We start from the raw sequence: 17,500 nt of genomic DNA, 5'->3' as shown, positions 1-17,500 counted from the left end.
CGACTATTAGAGATGAATGTGAATGGGGGTCTCATTCATCTAATTAGGAGCTTCCTAACGGACCGCCCTCAGAGAGTCCTGATGAACGGACTGTACTCAGATGAACTTGTCTTAAACACTGGGGCACCCCAAGGTTGTGTACTGTCCGCACTGCTGTTCTCAATTTATGTAAACATGATGTGTGTAAATAACTGTAACCTGAAGCTGCTTAAATACGCAGACGATATGGCCCTTGTTGGTCTTCTTAGGGAAGATGATGCCATCTATGAAGAGGCATACCTCAAGCAGGCCACTGCACTGCAGGACTGGTGCCGAGCATGCAAACTAGAAATTAACGTGTCCAAAACAAAGGAACTCATTATGCAAACAAAACCAGGGGAAAGTAACATGGTCCCTATCATGCTCAGTAACCAGCCTGTGGAAAAGGTCAAACAGTTCAAGTATCTGGGGACAATCTTTGACCAGACTTTGACCTTTAATGAGAACACAGACTATATATATAAGAAAGCCAATCAGCGTCTGTTTTTAATCAGGAAGCTGAGGAGTTTTGGTGTCAGCCAACACATTCTCCAAACGGCATACAGCAGTCTGGTCGAATCAGTCCTGTCTTTTAATATGACCGCCTGGTACGGCAACCTGAACGTAAAGAGCAAAAACAAACTTTCTAGAATAGTTAAAATAGCAAGTAAAATTGTTGGCAAAACACAAAAACAGCTTTCCAACATTTTTGAAAAGGCTGTTATCAGGAAAGGAAGGAAGATCAGTGGTGATGCCTCGCACCCACTGAACTCTGCATTCCAGCTGCTTCCATCCGGTCGTCGATTCAGGGTCCCAAGGGCCAACCGGAACATTTACAAAAACTCATTTATCCCCTGTGCCATACGGTCATTAAATAAATGAACTGTCCTGTGTGCTGTCACTGCTGCGCTATGTAATATTTTAGATAGGTAGGTATATGACTGGTATTTTAGATAGTTAGGAATTAGGAAGCCATTTTAGTTAGGTATTGTATTTGTAATATTTTAGGTAGGTAGGTATATGACTGGTATTTTAGATAGGTAGGAAGCCATTTTTAGTTAGATGTTTGTATTTGGAATCATATGTTTATTTGCACTATCTATGTCTTAACTTGTACATGTGTGTTTTATGTTCTATGTCTTTATGTTTTATGGTGTGCTGACTGTGCACAATGTATCTCGATGGGAAGAGAAGCCAAAGAAAAATTTCCACCATGGTGGACAATAAAGTATCAAATCAAAAAAATCAAAAAAATAAGCACATATGGGGCTGGTAGCACCACGTTACAATACTAATTGTCAAAGATGTGTTTTTTTGTTTTTTGTTTATTTTTTGTTTTCCTGTGTCTGAGCTTGTTTGTCTCGTTTGTTTATTGTTCTGCAAAAAATTTAAAATAAAATATAAAAAAAAGAGTGCAAAACCTATCCTCTCACTCTCTCTATCTCTCTGTCTCTCTCTGTAGATCTTGCACCACCACATAGCCTCCGTGGAGAAGCTGTCCCTGACCACCACCGGTTGTCCTCTGGTCCTCCAGTGTCGTAACTTCAGGGTGGTTCACTTTGTGGTACAAAGAGAGAGAGACTGCCACGACATATACAGCTCGCTGCTGCGCCTTCTACGACCTGGTGGGTGGTTTGTCTGTGTCTGTGTTTGTGTCTTTGTCTGTATCTGTGTCTGTGTCTGTTCCCAAGGTAGTTGGAAATTGTCTAATTAGCCTACTGTTGTGACAACAAACTACACTTGTGAATTTCCACACACTTCTGATTATTTATCCACCCATCCATCTATCCATCCTTCTATCTTTTCATCTCTTCACCCAAGAATCTTATTGTATGTTATCATCTGTTCATCACTTTCTTCTTTCCCTCACTCCTATCCTCTTCCCCTCCCTTGTGTTTATTTACATTCTGTACCTATACACTGTACTGTATATACCTATACACTGTATATACCTATACACTGTATATACAGTACCTATACACTGTATATACCTATACACTGTATATACCTATACACTATATATACCTATACACTATCGCTACTGTTTCACTATTTGTTTGTGTTTTAGACAAAGCTAAGTAGCCCATACTGGAAGTGGTTCATCTCAAATGAATGTCTCTCTCTCTGGCTCTCCTCCCCTCCCTCCAGTATCCTACGAGGAGCTCTATGCCTTCTCCTACAACCCCAAACAGAACGACCAGCAGAGAGAGGAAGGATGGCAGTTTATCGACCTGGGGGCGGAGTTTGAGAGGATGGGTGTCCCCTGCGACCAATGGCAGCTCACCGACGTCAACAGAGAATACAAGGTAAGGAGGGTCGCATTAGAAAAGTGGTCCCAACACTGCTAGCTTTATAGTGAACTAGAAATCTTCTTGATGCTCCTGAAATTGGGATCGTCGACACATCAGACTTAGTTGTTTCTGCGGGCCAATGTCTGTTAAAGCAGAATGCAGGGAATTACCCTCATCTGCTATGGTCTGGGCTGCTACTTCTTGTATGCTAAATCTGTCATAATCAGCACAATCAGATTCTGCACAGTCCCATGGTGCATTGCGTTATGTGAAAATTCACAGCTAAGGTGTGAAGAGTTAAACCTTCACTTTGCAAGACCTTTTTGTAAGAATACAAACTGTAGCCACTCCATGTAGGCTTATGTCACATGTTACAGTAGAAGATTACTCAACAGGATACATATCTATCATAAATCTCTGTTACTCTCTCTCATGGTCTTACAGCTAACTGTGTAGGCAGCAGAGACAAACAAGATACGTAGTCTTGTCTAGTTGCATTTTGTATTCCTCAGCCATTTTTGTAAAAAGAAATCAGGCTTTCCTTCCAGTCTGTAAAAACCAAGGATCATTAGGTAAGGGATAATCAACGACTAGGTACCATGGTCATTTGCCAACAATATAAATTAAAAGCATTAGTGAATTTTTGGTGCAAGTTTAGCAATGAAAATCTTAAGTTTTTCACAAGCCATAACTCTGTTTACCTAGCAACACTTGGGGAGCCGACTAATACCTGGAACACGCGTTACCATCCCGTCGGCTTCCCATGCAATGGAAACGTTGTTTGCTGTTCCAGTAAATAGGACGAACCTTGGATATGAGCCGGTATGGTGCAGGGAAGCTAGTCCGCTCAGCTCATAGAAGCTGAGGTAGCGAGTTGAGTAACGTTAGCTGTGCTGTTTGATTAAACAGCTGTGCAGGTTCGGGAGTGGATGAATTTACAACATGTGATTAGACTTGAGCCGGACTACGTGTGCATTATTTAAGCAATATCACATGAGAGGGAGTGCATTGTTGGCTAATATTGGCACTGCTGTGATTCGGTCGCAGGCACGAGGCCTCAGGCCGAGTGCCGAAGATAATCACAGCAGTGCCAATATTAGACAACAACAGCACGACCTCGAGTGTGATATTGCTTTTATACAACAGTTCTATTAAACAAAGCTGATTAGAAAAATGACAAAAAGCTGAGAAAATATATGATTTCTGTATTTATTCCTCCGCCAACAAAAATAGTCCCCTCAGCTTTCTGCTTTGCTGAAAATGTAGCCTAATCAGCCTAATTAACTGCAGGCTGTCTACTTTACTACTGTCTACTCTACAGCTGTGAAGCGTTTTGTTGATTAGCGCAGCTTTGAAGCGGAGTGATCTACACACAGTGAAGCGCCAGTGCATTATCATGAAATAACGGCACTCGCAGGATCCCTCTTGTCCAATCAAATTACCTGTTGTATAAATGGTTTTAATGCACATCTGCCGGCCAATCAGAAACGAGTATTCACCCAGACCATGGTATAAGTTCTAATAAGACAGCCAGAGAGAAGATGGAGTCATTGGAGACTGGGGTGGCCTTTAGGGAAGTAACTTGGACTGATGCACACATGTCCAGAAGGGGGCACTGGAGATTCACTTTGTTGGCTTCAACTCTTCACCATGATTGGCAAGAGGAGTTTCATGTCAAAATGAGACATTCATTGACCTTTAGACAAAATTGTTAACTACTGTAATAATAAAAGAGAGAGAGAAAGATTGCTGGTATGAGAGTGAGAGCACATTATGAGCTTTAACTACAATTTTGTCTTAGTATTATTAATGTTATGAGTAAACGCAAACAAACACAACATTTACTTACAAAATAGTTGTGTTTTTCTTATTATGATAGAATCATCTGTTTTTGAAATCTTGACCTATGCATTTTCTAGGCACCTGCACTGTTTTTCACAATTGGTGTTTTGGAACAAACCCTTCATAGTGTATGTAGGTATTATTAATGTTAGAGTTGAACTCTGAGGCTTTGACAGATAAGCTCACAAACCAGAAGAAAGTCTGCTAAAAGTGTGTGTGTGTGTGTGTGTGTGTGTGTGTGTGTGTGTGTGTGTGTGTGTGTGTGTGTGTGTGTGTGTGTGTGTGTGTGTGCGCGTGCGTGCGTGCGTGCGTGCATGCGTGTGTGTGTTTTCCAGGTGTGCGAGACATATCCTCGGGACCTGTATGTCCCCATCACAGCCAGTAAACCTATCATTGTGGGAAGCTCCAAGTTCAGAAGCAAAGGGCGCTTCCCTGTTCTCACGTACTTCTACCAGGAGAAGAAGGTACATCATTAACTCTGTGCATTTCACCTTCCTTGTACTTCTGTAAAGAAGCATGTGAGGTAAAGTATGTGCGAGGTGACAGTCGAGGTCAACTGAGAGGCGTTATACAAGACTGTAAAAAAGAAAGGGGGGAAAAAAGGGTATTTGCCCCATGTTTTATTTTCTGTATTTTCACACATTTCTCTGTAGTAGTAAATGTAAGTTATTCAGGTGTGAAATGCATCATGAACGCTATGTTATCTTAATGGTTCACAAGAACAAAGATAGCAACTCACTCTGTTGTGTAGCACACGCACGCACACGCGCACACACAGACACACACACACACACACACACACACACACACACACACACACACACTCTCTTTCATTCCTAGTGAAATGAGGTCCAGTAATTAGTCATACTTCCCCTGCAGGCGGCAGTGTGCCGGTGCAGCCAGCCTCTCTCCGGGTTCAGCGCACGGTGCCTGGAGGACGAGAGCATGCTACAGGCCATCAGCAAGGCCAATCACAACAGCCGATTCGTCTACGTCATGGATACCAGACCCAAGGTACCTGCCAATCAAAGCCTGTCTCCCATTAACATCTGTCAGTTTTGATCAGGAGTTGTTGATCTCTTTTATTGACTGTTTAAGTTCCAAAAAATCTTTTATACGCTGATGTATAAAGAACACAGTTTAAAAAAGCAGTTAAAGAGCTTGCAGGAGTTGTAAAACTCTTATCTTCATCTCCTCATCCTGTCCTGCAGCTGAACGCTATGGCTAACCGGGCAGCAGGTAAAGGCTATGAGAACGAGGACAACTACTCCAACATCCGCTTCCAGTTTGTAGGCATCGAGAACATCCACGTGATGAGGAGTAGCCTGCAGAAACTGCTGGAAGGTGAAACACACGCGCAAAGACCCCCCCTCCCCCCCCGCCAACACACACACGCACACACACACACACACACACACACACACACACACACACACACAGATAAACTGTGTTACGTTTCCACAGAAAGAGTACTGTATCTGCAAATAATCCTTAACATGCATGGCTGGGTATTTGCATAGGACAATGCCATACTTAGTGTGAATAGTTGCAGAAGCAGAGCCTGTTTCCCAAAGTATTTGCAACATCTGTGGCTCTGTAGCATTTTTCTGAATTGTCCTGATGCCGTAAACCCCACCCATCTGGTACCCTCAGTAGGTTAAAACAAACACTAAGAATTATTCAGAGAAATACTCTTAGATCTGTTGCCGTCGCTAATATCAAGGGAGGCTGTCTTCATCTTGGTCTCCTAATATCTGACCTGTATTGGTTGTGTATACATTTCATCATTTGCATAAATAGAGACCTATTGTTGACATACTTGTTACACCATAATATGCGTCCACTGTACGTTGCAAATTAATTAGGGCACCTTTTTGGTTAATCTGTGACTAACTTCTCTCTCTCTGTGTGTCTGTCTCAGTGATAGGGACTCGCTCCATCACCATGAGTGACTACCTGATGGGACTAGAGAGCAGTGGCTGGCTGCGACATATCAAGGCCGTTGTAGACGCAGCCATCTTTCTCACCAAGGTAAGATAGAATCAACCCCGCCCGCCTTCTCAACTTCCCATTCTCATATATATCAAACAAATACACATATTATCACACCTTAATTTGGTTATGAACTGGTAACTGGAAAACTGCATTCATGCAAGTGAGCTCTATGGCTGCAAGTCCTCCTCATTACCCTATAAATGACTATATAGCTGATCATATCCTGGATAGTTTCTGGTCATCCTCCTAGATAGACCGTGACAGTGGAAGTGTGTTGGTTGTATTGCTGATTCACTCACTCGACTGTAATGAACACACACCACGCTGTGATAATATCTCAATCTCACGCTTCTCTTCTTGTCTTGATCCGCTCTCTCCGTACTCCTGTCTCTACCCATAATTCTCTACTCCTCCCCAGGCAGTGACGGTGGAAGGAGCCAGCGTGTTGGTGCACTGTTCGGACGGATGGGACAGAACGGCTCAAGTCTGCTCCCTGGGGGCATTGCTCATGGACCCCTACTACCGCACTATCAAAGGCTTCATGGTACCCCCCCCCCCCCCCCACACACACACACACACACACACAAACAAACAAACTGTGAGTGTAGAGCTAATATGAACTCATGCCTTGTTCTTTTGCTAGTGTTTGGTGTCTCTTGCTCTTTCCTCTATCAGTTCAGACTCTATCAGTTCAGACTGTTTCAGTTCAGACTGTATCAGATCAGCAGTTCAGACTGTATCAGTCCAGACTGTATCTCTCTGTTCCAGGTGCTGATAGAGAAAGACTGGATCTCCTTTGGCCACAAGTTTGCTGACAGGTGAGCTTTCAACTAGATAATTTGAGCCTCAAGATGGAGCATGTTAGGTTCCAGCTCACGGCACAACAGGAAGTGCAGGGAGCCCCTCTAGATTCTTGGTTGGAAAAAAGTTTGTCATTCAGATTTCATTTGATTTGAGCAGACTCAAGCAGACTTGTTATAATTGCAGAAATAGTTCTGTATTTGTCATAAATGGACAGAAGGTAGAGGTGGTGGACTCTTCCAAATACCTTGGCATCACACTTGACAATAACCTCAGTTTTAATCAGCACACCATGGGCACTTACAAGCGTTGCCAACAGAGACTAAGAGCCATCTGCAAACTACGTCACCTTTCTGTCCAACCCCATCTTCTTCTTCTCCTGTACCGTAGTATTATTGAACCGGTTCTCCTCCAACTGTGCCATCTGTTACTTCCACATGCTTACAGTCACCAACTAGAACTAACTCCTAAAAATAACACACTTAGCCAGCAAACTCATTGGTATCACCACCCCCAACCTATCTGACTGTGTCTCCTCATCCCTATCCCTATGGTGCAAATCACGCACCATCATAAATGCACTTCACCCTCCTTCCATCTGGCCATAGGTATTCACCAGTTTCATGGTGAGACAGTGGGCACTTCCATGACATCCTCCCTCCCTGTTTCCAGCTGCCGGTTGCCTGTTTCCGCCCAGGACTGTTCATAGCAAAAGAGACTGAAAATAATCATAATAATTGTTGTGACTTTGTACCTACCTATGTCTTGTAATGGAGCCCCCCAGCACAATAATTTCACACATGCATAATTGTACAACGGAGTGACAATATCTTGAATCTTGAAAGAGAGAGACAGCTAAAGCTCGTTGAATGACCAAATATAAGAGTTCCGGTTTGGACGTTTAGCCTTCAAAATAAAAGCGGCCGCTATGCAACCACATACTATTTTTAGCAATTTCGGCTAAAATAAGCACATACAGTACCAGTGAATTGACATTGACCTAGTTTTTTTTGTAAAATATCGCCGCTATGCAACCACACAACGTTACTATTTTTTGCCATTTCGAATAACATAAGCCATACGTTCCCACTCTTTGACAGCGGCGCGCACGTCCTTGCTAGTGAAAAAAATTTAAACAGGAAGTCGACAACCGGCTACCGCTGAGAATCATGGGAAACGTAAGTCCAGGAAAAAGGTGAATAGACAAGCTATCTGCAAGAAGGCCCGTTTTGGCAAAAGCTTTATCCCAACAGCCATACGAACTTTAAATATGTAACCATATTACGTTACTATGTGGTGTGCATTGCAATGTCAATTTGTTCTTATGTCTATGTGTTCCTCTTTCATGTCCTACATGTTTGTACTATGTACTGTACGCACCTTCTGTGAAAAATAATGTCCTCTCTGAGGACAAATAAAGCTATCTATAAATGGTGTGTATATGGTGTAGTATATTATCACAATGGTTAATCTACAATTATTGTGTGACTGATGAATCATGATGTATATTTGGTTTAATTCCAAAATGCTCTATAATGATCATATCCAAATTCAGTGTGACGTTTGCTTTTCCAAGCAAAGGTCAGAAGATGGACTTAGATGATGTGCTTCACATTGATGCCAGTTCCTTTGCCTCTGCTAGATGTGACCAGTTGGACGGGGATCCTAAGGAGGTGTCTCCTGTCTTCACTCAGTTCCTGGAGTGTGTCTGGCAGCTCAGCGAGCAGTTCCCACAGGTAGGTGTGAGTGCGTGCGTGCGCGCACATTTCTCTTATTTGCTGTGTGATATTTTTGCTGTATTATTTATTGTGTGTGTGTGTGTGTGTTGTGCCCCCTCTCCCCCCTCAGGCGTTTGAGTTCAGTGAGTGGTTCCTGCTGCAGATCCATGAACACGTCCACTCCTGTCAGTACGGCAACTTTCTCGGCAACAACCAGAGACAGAGAGAAGAGCTGCAGTGAGTCTCACTCACACACACACACACACACACACACACACACACACACACACACACACACACACACACACACACCAGCCCTGGGTCAAATAGTTAGTGTCAGGTATGTTGTGAATCACAGAAAAGTATACTAACTTCATTTTCAAATATTTGCTTATTATTTGCGTGCGTGCGTGTGCATGTGTTGTGTGTCTCTAACTGCTGTTGTTTTGTGTCCCAGGCTGAGGGAACGGACTCACTCCCTGTGGGCTTTCCTGTTGAGTGAACAAGAGAACCACATGAACCCGGCCTACAGCCCTGCCTACACTGAGGCACACCCTGTGCTGGAGCCCTCCACCCTGCCCTACCATTTCAAGTCAGTATCGAATCATGCTTCATCAGCTGCCTGTGCTCTTAGAGGCTTACAGATTGCAAAGAAATTGTGCCATTAAAAAAAAAAAAATCACATGTCGTTGTCGTTGTTTGCGTCTCTTTCTGTGTGCGTGTCTATTGTCTAAGGTTCTGGAGGAACATGTACCACCAGTTTGATCGATCCATGCACCCACGTCAGTCTATCCTGAAGACCGTACTGACCCTGAGAGAGAACAGCCGCAAGACAGAGAAAACACTTCAAGCGCTAGAGAATGTGAGCGCACACGCACACTCACACACACACACTCTCACTCACGCACACACACACACACACACACACACACACACACACACACACACACACACACACACACACACACACACTCTCTCTCACTCACACACACACACACACAGATTGCACAACAACACATGAGGAGCGCCTGCTTTCTCCATGCCAAACCAGGTGAATGGAGGTGAAAGATGATTTCTGTGATGTTTGTGCTTTCATTGGGACTTATGGAATAATTTCCTACTATACAGACCTGCCAAGTAGCTGTAGAGGCAGTATCCAACATACTACATTACATACATACATTAAAGTCACAATGAAGTTACACAATTGCCTTGTTAACTCTCCAGGTTAAAAAAACAAACAAAACATTAAGCTACTTTTGGTTCCTGGAGGAAACGGCACATCTTCACTGGAACCGCAAAGCTCCCCCCCCCCTTTTTTTTGTTAACTTCCTAAAAGTCTTAAATAGTTCCTCCACACATTATGCCCTGCCCCATCATCCACATTCAACCAGAAATATGTCAAATTAAAGAAGCAGGAAAATGCATAATCCAAAATTCAGTGGAAATTCAGTGTGTGTATGCCAAAGATGTTCAACTCTATTATATCCTTCCAAAGACAATGATGACACCATGTACTTATTTTTACTTACTAACATATATGATAATAATTATTTCAAATTATGCTGCCTGTAATAATAACCAAAAGTGAGGCAAAAACACTGATGGTCAAACTGAGGCGGTAGTTTCCCATTTTCTCCCCACCCTCGCCCTGATCCGGGCCCGTATCCTACTCCCTCCCCTCCCCCAACCCTAGACCCTACCTCTACCCTGGCTCTCCCTCCCCTGCACCCTCCCATCTCTCCTTCTCTGTTCCCTCCTTCTCCACATTTCCCATTTTCTCCCCACCTCCTCCCTCTCACATTCCCCCTGCTCTCCCTCCCCTGCACCCTCCCACCTCTCCTTCTCTGTTCTCTCCTCCTCTCTGTCCTCTCCCCTCTCTCACATTCCCCCTGCTCTCCTTCCCCTGCACCCTCCCACCTCTCCTTCTCTGTTCTCTCCTCCTCTCTGTCCTCTCCTCCCTCTCACATTCCCCCTGCTCTCCCTCCCCTGCACCCTCCCACCTCTCCTTCTCTGTTCTCTCCTCCTCCACATTTCCCATTTTCTCTCCACCCTCGCCCTAATCCGGGCCCGTATCCTACTCCCTCCCCTCCCCCAACCCTAGACCCTACCTCTACCCTGGCTCTCCCTCCCCTGCACCCTCATCTCTCCTCCTCTGTTCTCTCCTCCTCCACATTTCCTATTTTCTCCCCACCTCCCCCCTCTCCTCCCTCACATCCCCCCGCTCTCCCTCCCTCCTCCACTCTCCTGCTTTCTCCTCTCCTGCTCCCCCCCTTCCCCTCTCCTGCTCTCTCCTCTTGCTCCTTCCCCACCTCCTATACCCTCCAACATCTCCCATTCCCTCCTCGCCCCATCACTCTCTCACATTCCCCCTGCTCTTCTCCCTTCTCCTGCTCTCTCCTCTGCTCTCTCATTTCTATATTTTCTATATTATCAATTGTTCAAATGTTATCTTTATTCTGTATATTCTTGTTACTGTTGTGTCAGCTAGAATCAGCTAGACATACTTTCTGTGAAGCCCTCTGAGACATGCTTGTGAATTAGGGCTATATAAATAAACTTGACTAGTTCACATTTACGAAGAAGAAAGCACGATAGCATGACGCTGATGCTAATTCTGTCAGTGATTTCATGAATCACCCTCCTTTCTTTTCTCTCTCTGTGTCTCCTCCAGAGGCTCCACCAGCTCGGCGTGACGACCTCTGACCCCCCGGCGCCTCCTCCCACCAGGGACCAGCGCTCCCTGTCCAACCCCAACACCCTGCCCCCGCGCCCCGACTCCCTCAACACCCTGCCCCCGCGCCCCGACTCCCTCATCCTGGGTGCGCCCATCAGCCGCAAGGAGACGCAGGAGGAGGACGAGGAAGAGGAGGAGGAGGTGGCAGAGGAGGCCACCGAGAGCACGGACACAGAGCGGACAGTAGAGGGCAGCAGCGCCACCGAAAGCAGGAAGCAGAGCTACGGCGAGCTGGAAGGGACATACAACGGCGAGCTGGCCAAAGCCGATCCATCCGTCGTCAGCCTGGAGTTCGGTGTGGCGCGCATGACATGCTGAGACCAACCTGTGGGATCGTGTGATACTGGGGGATAGGCGAGACTGAGTGTGAGGGCTTACTGAAAGGGTGTGTGTGTGTGTATGGGTGAATGAATGAGTGTGTGTGAGTGAATGAATGTGTGTGAGTGAATGAATGAGTGTGTCAATGGAGAGCCGTTGTTCTGTATGTGATTATGTGCGGATTACTCCATGGTCCTCAGTGTCCCGAGTGGATGAAGGTGTATGTGTAGTCTACATCAATGGGCAGACTGGATGAAGGTGTATGTGTAGTCTACATCAATGGGCAGACTGGATGAAGGTGTATGTGTAGTCTACATCTCCATGGAAAGCCGCATTATTATAGCATTTACTGCACTTAGGCAAAACAAAAAGCTTGTTTTTTTATGAATGTTGAAACGCACTATAGAGAATTAATGAACAGAATAAGAGAATAAATGGATCCAAAAAGGTGTGGTGAGTCTTTTGGGGGCGTGTGCGTGCGTGCACATGTATCTATGTATGTGCGTGAAAAATCAATCAAAAATCAGTGTGTGGGTAATGGATCAAATTAAACTAATTTTTGCTCTAAATTCTGTGACACTGTAACCAGACTAATGTAACCTAATTTTTAGACAATGTGAAATCCCTCAGGAAATCAGGTATTTTGGCAGCAGTGGTATTTTGTCTCCTTTGAGGGCCCAAATCCACTCTAATCTGAATGTTACTGCAGCTGGTTTTGCCCGACTGACTGAACGTGCAAAAACATCAAAATCTAGATTATTGGAAATGATTGAAAAGAAAATTGGACTAAACCAAAGTTTGCATTCAACTTAATGCAGTTTTATTACTATTATTATTATTATCATTATCATCATTATATTTATGTATTTAGTTCATGCAGAATCAGTTAATTATTGGTATGATATCAATAGACAATGGTCTTGCTCATTCAGACCCTGGAGGTTCAACTGTCTCTCATTGATCATTTAATCCCTTTTTCTATCTCACATTGATCAAATAATCTGATTCGCCAACGCGCATTGATCCCATAATCCTATTGCTTGTCTGTGTCTGCTGTAGAGGTCGACCGATATTGCTTTTTCAATGGCCGATGCCGATGCCGATCTTTAGAGAGCAGGGCGGCCGATGGCCGATATATAATGCCGATTATTATTATTTTTTTCATTCGATAAAATACGATTAAAATAAACTCCTCAAAAAAAGTTTGGAAACGTTATTTTGCTTGATTATTTCTCCCCTTTAATAATACCAATTGGTATTGTATTTTATATAGTTGGAAAGCCTGATTAGTCACCTTTACAATGGGGTACAACTTGTAAGGATTGTGCATTCGTGGAATGAGAAACACACAGCTAAACGTGTGGGTAGCGCCCCCAAAAAATGTGCAATATTCTTCTGTTGGTATTTTTTCTTAAAGAAATCTAGTAGCCTAGATTTCCATTATCCATTCATGCACATTGAAAATCGAATATAACATTATACTGTAGGCCTACATCTAATATAAGATGTTATCTTAGCCAGTACAGTAACATGTTTTTGATTATTCTTTTTATTAAATAGAAAAATACATTGGGTTATGCGGTATAGATTTCACTAGTGACTGGTAGGCTATAGCGAGAGAGCAGTATGTCAGAGAACTCATTCATGCACTGTTCTATACATTAACAATAATAATAATAATGTAACTGTTTAGATTTGCTGTCATTTGATGGGAGAAGTGTGTTTGCAGAAGATGGTGGTGACTGAGGAAACGTAACGTTACAGTAGGCTCATGGGTGCATGAGAAGACTCACATTCAGTGGCGGACTGCATAATCGGGCACGTCGGGCAAATGCCCGGTGGCCTGGCCTTTTTTTTTGCAGGCCGATGCCGATTAATTAAAAATGCCAATAATCGGCCCCAATTAATCGGCCGGCCGATTAATCGGTCAACCTCTAGTCTGCTGTATCGAGGGCCTACATGAATGGCAGCTGAACGCTGTATCGAGGGCCTACATGAATGGCAGCTGAACGCTGTATCGAGGGCCTACATGAATGGCAGCTGAACGCTGTATCGAGGGCCTACATGAATGGCAGCTGAACGCTGTATCGAGGGCCTACATGAATGGCAGCTGAACGCTGTATCGAGGGCCTACATGAATGGCAGCTGAACGCTGTATCGATGGCCTACATGAATGGCAGCTGAACCCTTTCGAGGGTCGCTGTCACGGGACGCTGGACTCAGACAAGGTTAAAGGTCACAGATGCCAGTTATAGACAATCGACTGCTTGTGTAACTATTATCACAGTATGCACATATTCTGTTGGAACGGCACCAGTTTAAATGGGATTTTCACACAAGTTGTCTTCCTCTACAGGAATTTTACGAACATTTCCCCCAAATTGTCAAAGAGTGTTATTCTGAGGGAGGAGTTCTGAAGATCAAGGAAATGCAATCCAGCCAGTGATGCTGTCAGACTGCATTGCTTGAGATGGTTACACAGAACCTTATGGACTTTGGTCCTTTGATGATGTTGCACAGACTATGTTAGGCATCTAGAATATTCAAGCTCTCCAGTAGGAGGTTCAGACAAATAAATTACCCGCCGTTAGCAATGTTACTGCAACTCAAAGGGTTGAGACCATCGTGCCTAAAGTGGTTTCCAAACGGCTGTTAATTATTCATACAAATGCTACAGTCGTGCAAATATGTGGCATGTGTGTTTACATATGATATCATTCTCTAGTTATTTGTGTAATACACTGATACCTGCTCAGTTCTTTTAGTCGTTCCACAGGAAGGAAGCCCTGCAGGGATATGGCACGTGAATTGAGGCCAGAAGTCTGTGAGGACCCTAACAATTCTGTATGAATACCAGACTGAGGTTACTTCAACTTCATATCAGGGCTTGGGCAGGATCTGATCTTCACTGGATTGGAATTACAAGCGAGCATCTTCCTCAATCTGATTGCTGCTGATAGGCAAGATGCAATCTCGATGATGTCAGGAATCAGGGTATACAGAGTGTGTGTGTGAGAGAGAGAGAGATAATTGTATGTTGAATTCATAATACTTGCTTTTTTTTGATTGCACAGTGCATTCATGGTACTCAGAGGCACATTGCAGTAGACAACAAAGCATAAATTCCCAACATCAAACACTTCATCCTGCTGAGTTTCTAGCCTGTGCTTCTAAATTCTTTATAGAATTTGTGCTAGCAGCGTTGCCAGTGAACTAGTTTCTCTTCCAACACTAGGCCTGCTCTCTTCACTGTCCTCACACAGAAGTGGATGGATTTGTGTGTGTGTACAAATTGTAACAGACATCCGCACACCATTCACACAAGCTGACCATTGGCCTCAGACAAAGCAATGTCTATATTTATGGCCGTGCAAAACACATGCACAATTGTTTACCAAGCAAAACTAGCAATGGAGCCATGCAGGCTGGCACTGTGCCTTCTGTACCCCCCGTGTCAGCCTCCTCCAAAGCCCCCTTTCTCTCAAAAGAATAACTATCCTTGAATAGAAACTGTGGCTGTTCAATAGCTTCAATTCAGTCTTTCCTCTCTCAATCTCTCTCAGGGATGAGCTATAGTGCAAACCTCTCTGTCTTCTCCACTTTTCGTTCATAAAATAGAGTTTACTGCCCTTTTTAAGGTCATAATAATAGGATCTAATCCATAGTATACATCATTGTGAGTAGGACCATCCTGATGTATGTGAGGTTGCACACTGAGGTTCATGCTAGTTTAGAGAGCCCTTTTTCCCCTGTTTCTTCTTTAGAGAGAGAGAGAGCTCTTGACAGGGGTTATTGGTAAGAATGTGATGCAATAGACACAAGATGAAACAGCAGAGTACCTACAGTATAATCACATAAGAATGTGCTTAAGGCTATTATGACTTCTCGATGATGACGTACATCTGGAAATGGTATCAAACATGAGACTATATAGCACAAGAGAAAACAAGAAAGATCACTAACTGCTTATCAAAAGAGCTGGTTTGGCAACCCATAAACTTGCTGGCTGTACTTTATGGGGATGTTCAGCACAGCACGGTTAAAATGCATCTTTAAACGGCCGGGTTGCTTGGCTGAAACAATTCTAGATACTAATTGTCCAACACTAAACCAAACACACCTTGAACACCACATCACTGCTCTCTCTGTCAGTATGAGTAGATGGGGAGGTCTCTCTGTAGCTGCTCTCTCTCTCTGTCAGTATGAGTAGGTCTCTCTGTAGCTGCTCTCTCTCTGTCAGTATGAGTAGAGGTCTCTGTAGCTGCTCTCTCTCTCTGTCAGTATGAGTAGAGGTCTCTCTGTAGCTGCTCTTTCTCTGTCAGTATGAGTAGAGGTCTCTGTAGCTGCTCTCTCTCTGTCAGTATGAGTAGAGGTCTCTGTAGCTGCTCTCTCTGTCAGTATGAGTAGAGGTCTCTCTGTAGCTGCTCTCTCTGTCAGTATGAGTAGAGGTCTCTCTCTAGCTGCTCTCTCTCTGTCAGTATGAGTAGAGGTCTCTCTGTAGCTGCTCTCTCTCTCTGTCAGTATGAGTAGAGGTCTCTGTAGCTGCTCTCTCTCTGTCAGTATGAGTAGAGGTCTCTCTGTAGCTGCTCTTTCTCTGTCAGTATGAGTAGAGGTCTCTGTAGCTGCTCTTTCTCTGTCAGTATGAGTAGAGGTCTCTGTAGCTGCTCTCTCTCTCTGTCAGTATGAGTAGAGGTCTCTCTGTAGCTGCTCTCTCTGTCAGTATGAGTAGATGTCTCTCTGTAGCTGCTCTCTCTGTCAGTATGAGTAGAGGTCTCTCTGTAGCTGCTCTCTCTGTCAGTATGAGTAGAGGTCTCTGTAGCTGCTCTCTCTCTCTCTGTCAGTATGAGTAGAGGTCTCTGTAGCTGCTCTCTCTGTCAGTATGAGTAGAGGTCTCTCTGTAGCTGCTCTCTCTCTCTCTGTCAGTATGAGTAGAGGTCTCTGTAGCTGCTCTCTCTCTGTCAGTATGAGTAGAGGTCTCTCTGTAGCTGCTCTCTCTGTCAGTATGAGTAGAGGTCTCTCTGTAGCTGCTCTCTCTCTCTGTCAGTATGAGTAGAGGTCTCTCTCTAGCTGCTCTCTCTCTCTCTCTGTCAGTATGAGTAGAGGTCTCTGTAGCTGCTCTCTCTCTCTGTCAGTATGAGTAGAGGTCTCTCTGTAGCTGCTTTCTCTCTCTCTCTGTCAGTATGAGTAGAGGTCTCTCTCTAGCTGCTCTCTCTCTCTGTCAGTATGAGTAGAGGTCTCTCTAGCTGCTCTCTCTCTCTGTCAGTATGAGTAGAGGTCTCTGTAGCTGCTCTCTCTCTGTCAGTATGAGTAGAGGTCTATGTAGCTGCTCTCTCTCTCTGTCAGTATGAGTAGAGGTCTCTCTGTAGCTGCTCTCTCTCTCTGTCAGTATGAGTAGAGGTCTTTCTCTAGCTGCTCTCTCTCTCTGTCAGTATGAGTAGAGGTCTCTCTGTAGCTGCTCTCTCTCTCTCTGTCAGTATGAGTAGAGGTCTCTGTAGCTGCTCTCTCTCTCTGTCAGTATGAGTAGAGGTCTCTCTGTAGCTGCTCTCTCTCTCTGTCAGTATGAGTAGAGGTCTCTCTGTAGCTGCTCTCTCTCTCTGTCAGTATGAGTAGAGGTCTCTCTCTAGCTGCTCTCTCTCTCTGTCAGTATGAGTAGAGGTCTCTCTCTAGCTGCTCTCTCTCTCTGTCAGTATGAGTAGAGGTCTCTCTGTAGCTGCTCTCTCTGTCAGTATGAGTAGAGGTCTCTCTGTAGCTGCTCTCTCTGTCAGTATGAGTAGAGGTCT

General features: G+C 44.3%; 1 protein-coding gene across 1 annotated transcript in view; it reads left to right on the top strand.

The window, feature by feature from the left end:
* The window catches only part of mtmr6 (myotubularin related protein 6), a 28,784-nt gene extending 15,924 nt beyond the window's left edge, over nt 1-12,860 (top strand). The window contains exons 3-15 of the mRNA XM_083652222.1: nt 1,481-1,643; nt 2,167-2,324; nt 4,487-4,615; nt 5,031-5,165; nt 5,363-5,495; nt 6,073-6,182; nt 6,565-6,690; nt 6,915-6,964; nt 8,590-8,683; nt 8,796-8,902; nt 9,123-9,257; nt 9,401-9,527; nt 11,340-12,860. Coding sequence (XP_083508348.1) covers nt 1,481-1,643; nt 2,167-2,324; nt 4,487-4,615; nt 5,031-5,165; nt 5,363-5,495; nt 6,073-6,182; nt 6,565-6,690; nt 6,915-6,964; nt 8,590-8,683; nt 8,796-8,902; nt 9,123-9,257; nt 9,401-9,527; nt 11,340-11,720 — 1,848 coding nt within the window. The 3' untranslated portion in view covers nt 11,721-12,860. The remainder of the gene's footprint in view (nt 1-1,480; nt 1,644-2,166; nt 2,325-4,486; nt 4,616-5,030; nt 5,166-5,362; nt 5,496-6,072; nt 6,183-6,564; nt 6,691-6,914; nt 6,965-8,589; nt 8,684-8,795; nt 8,903-9,122; nt 9,258-9,400; nt 9,528-11,339) is intronic.
* The last annotated feature ends 4,640 nt before the right edge of the window (nt 12,861-17,500 follow it).

The sequence above is a fragment of the Poromitra crassiceps genome (assembly GCF_964638095.1).
Source record: "Poromitra crassiceps genome assembly, chromosome: 2".
NCBI classification, from domain to species: Eukaryota; Metazoa; Chordata; class Actinopteri; order Beryciformes; family Melamphaidae; genus Poromitra; species Poromitra crassiceps.
Note: the sequence above shows the minus strand (reverse complement) of the source record. Positions and strands in the feature narration are given on the sequence as shown.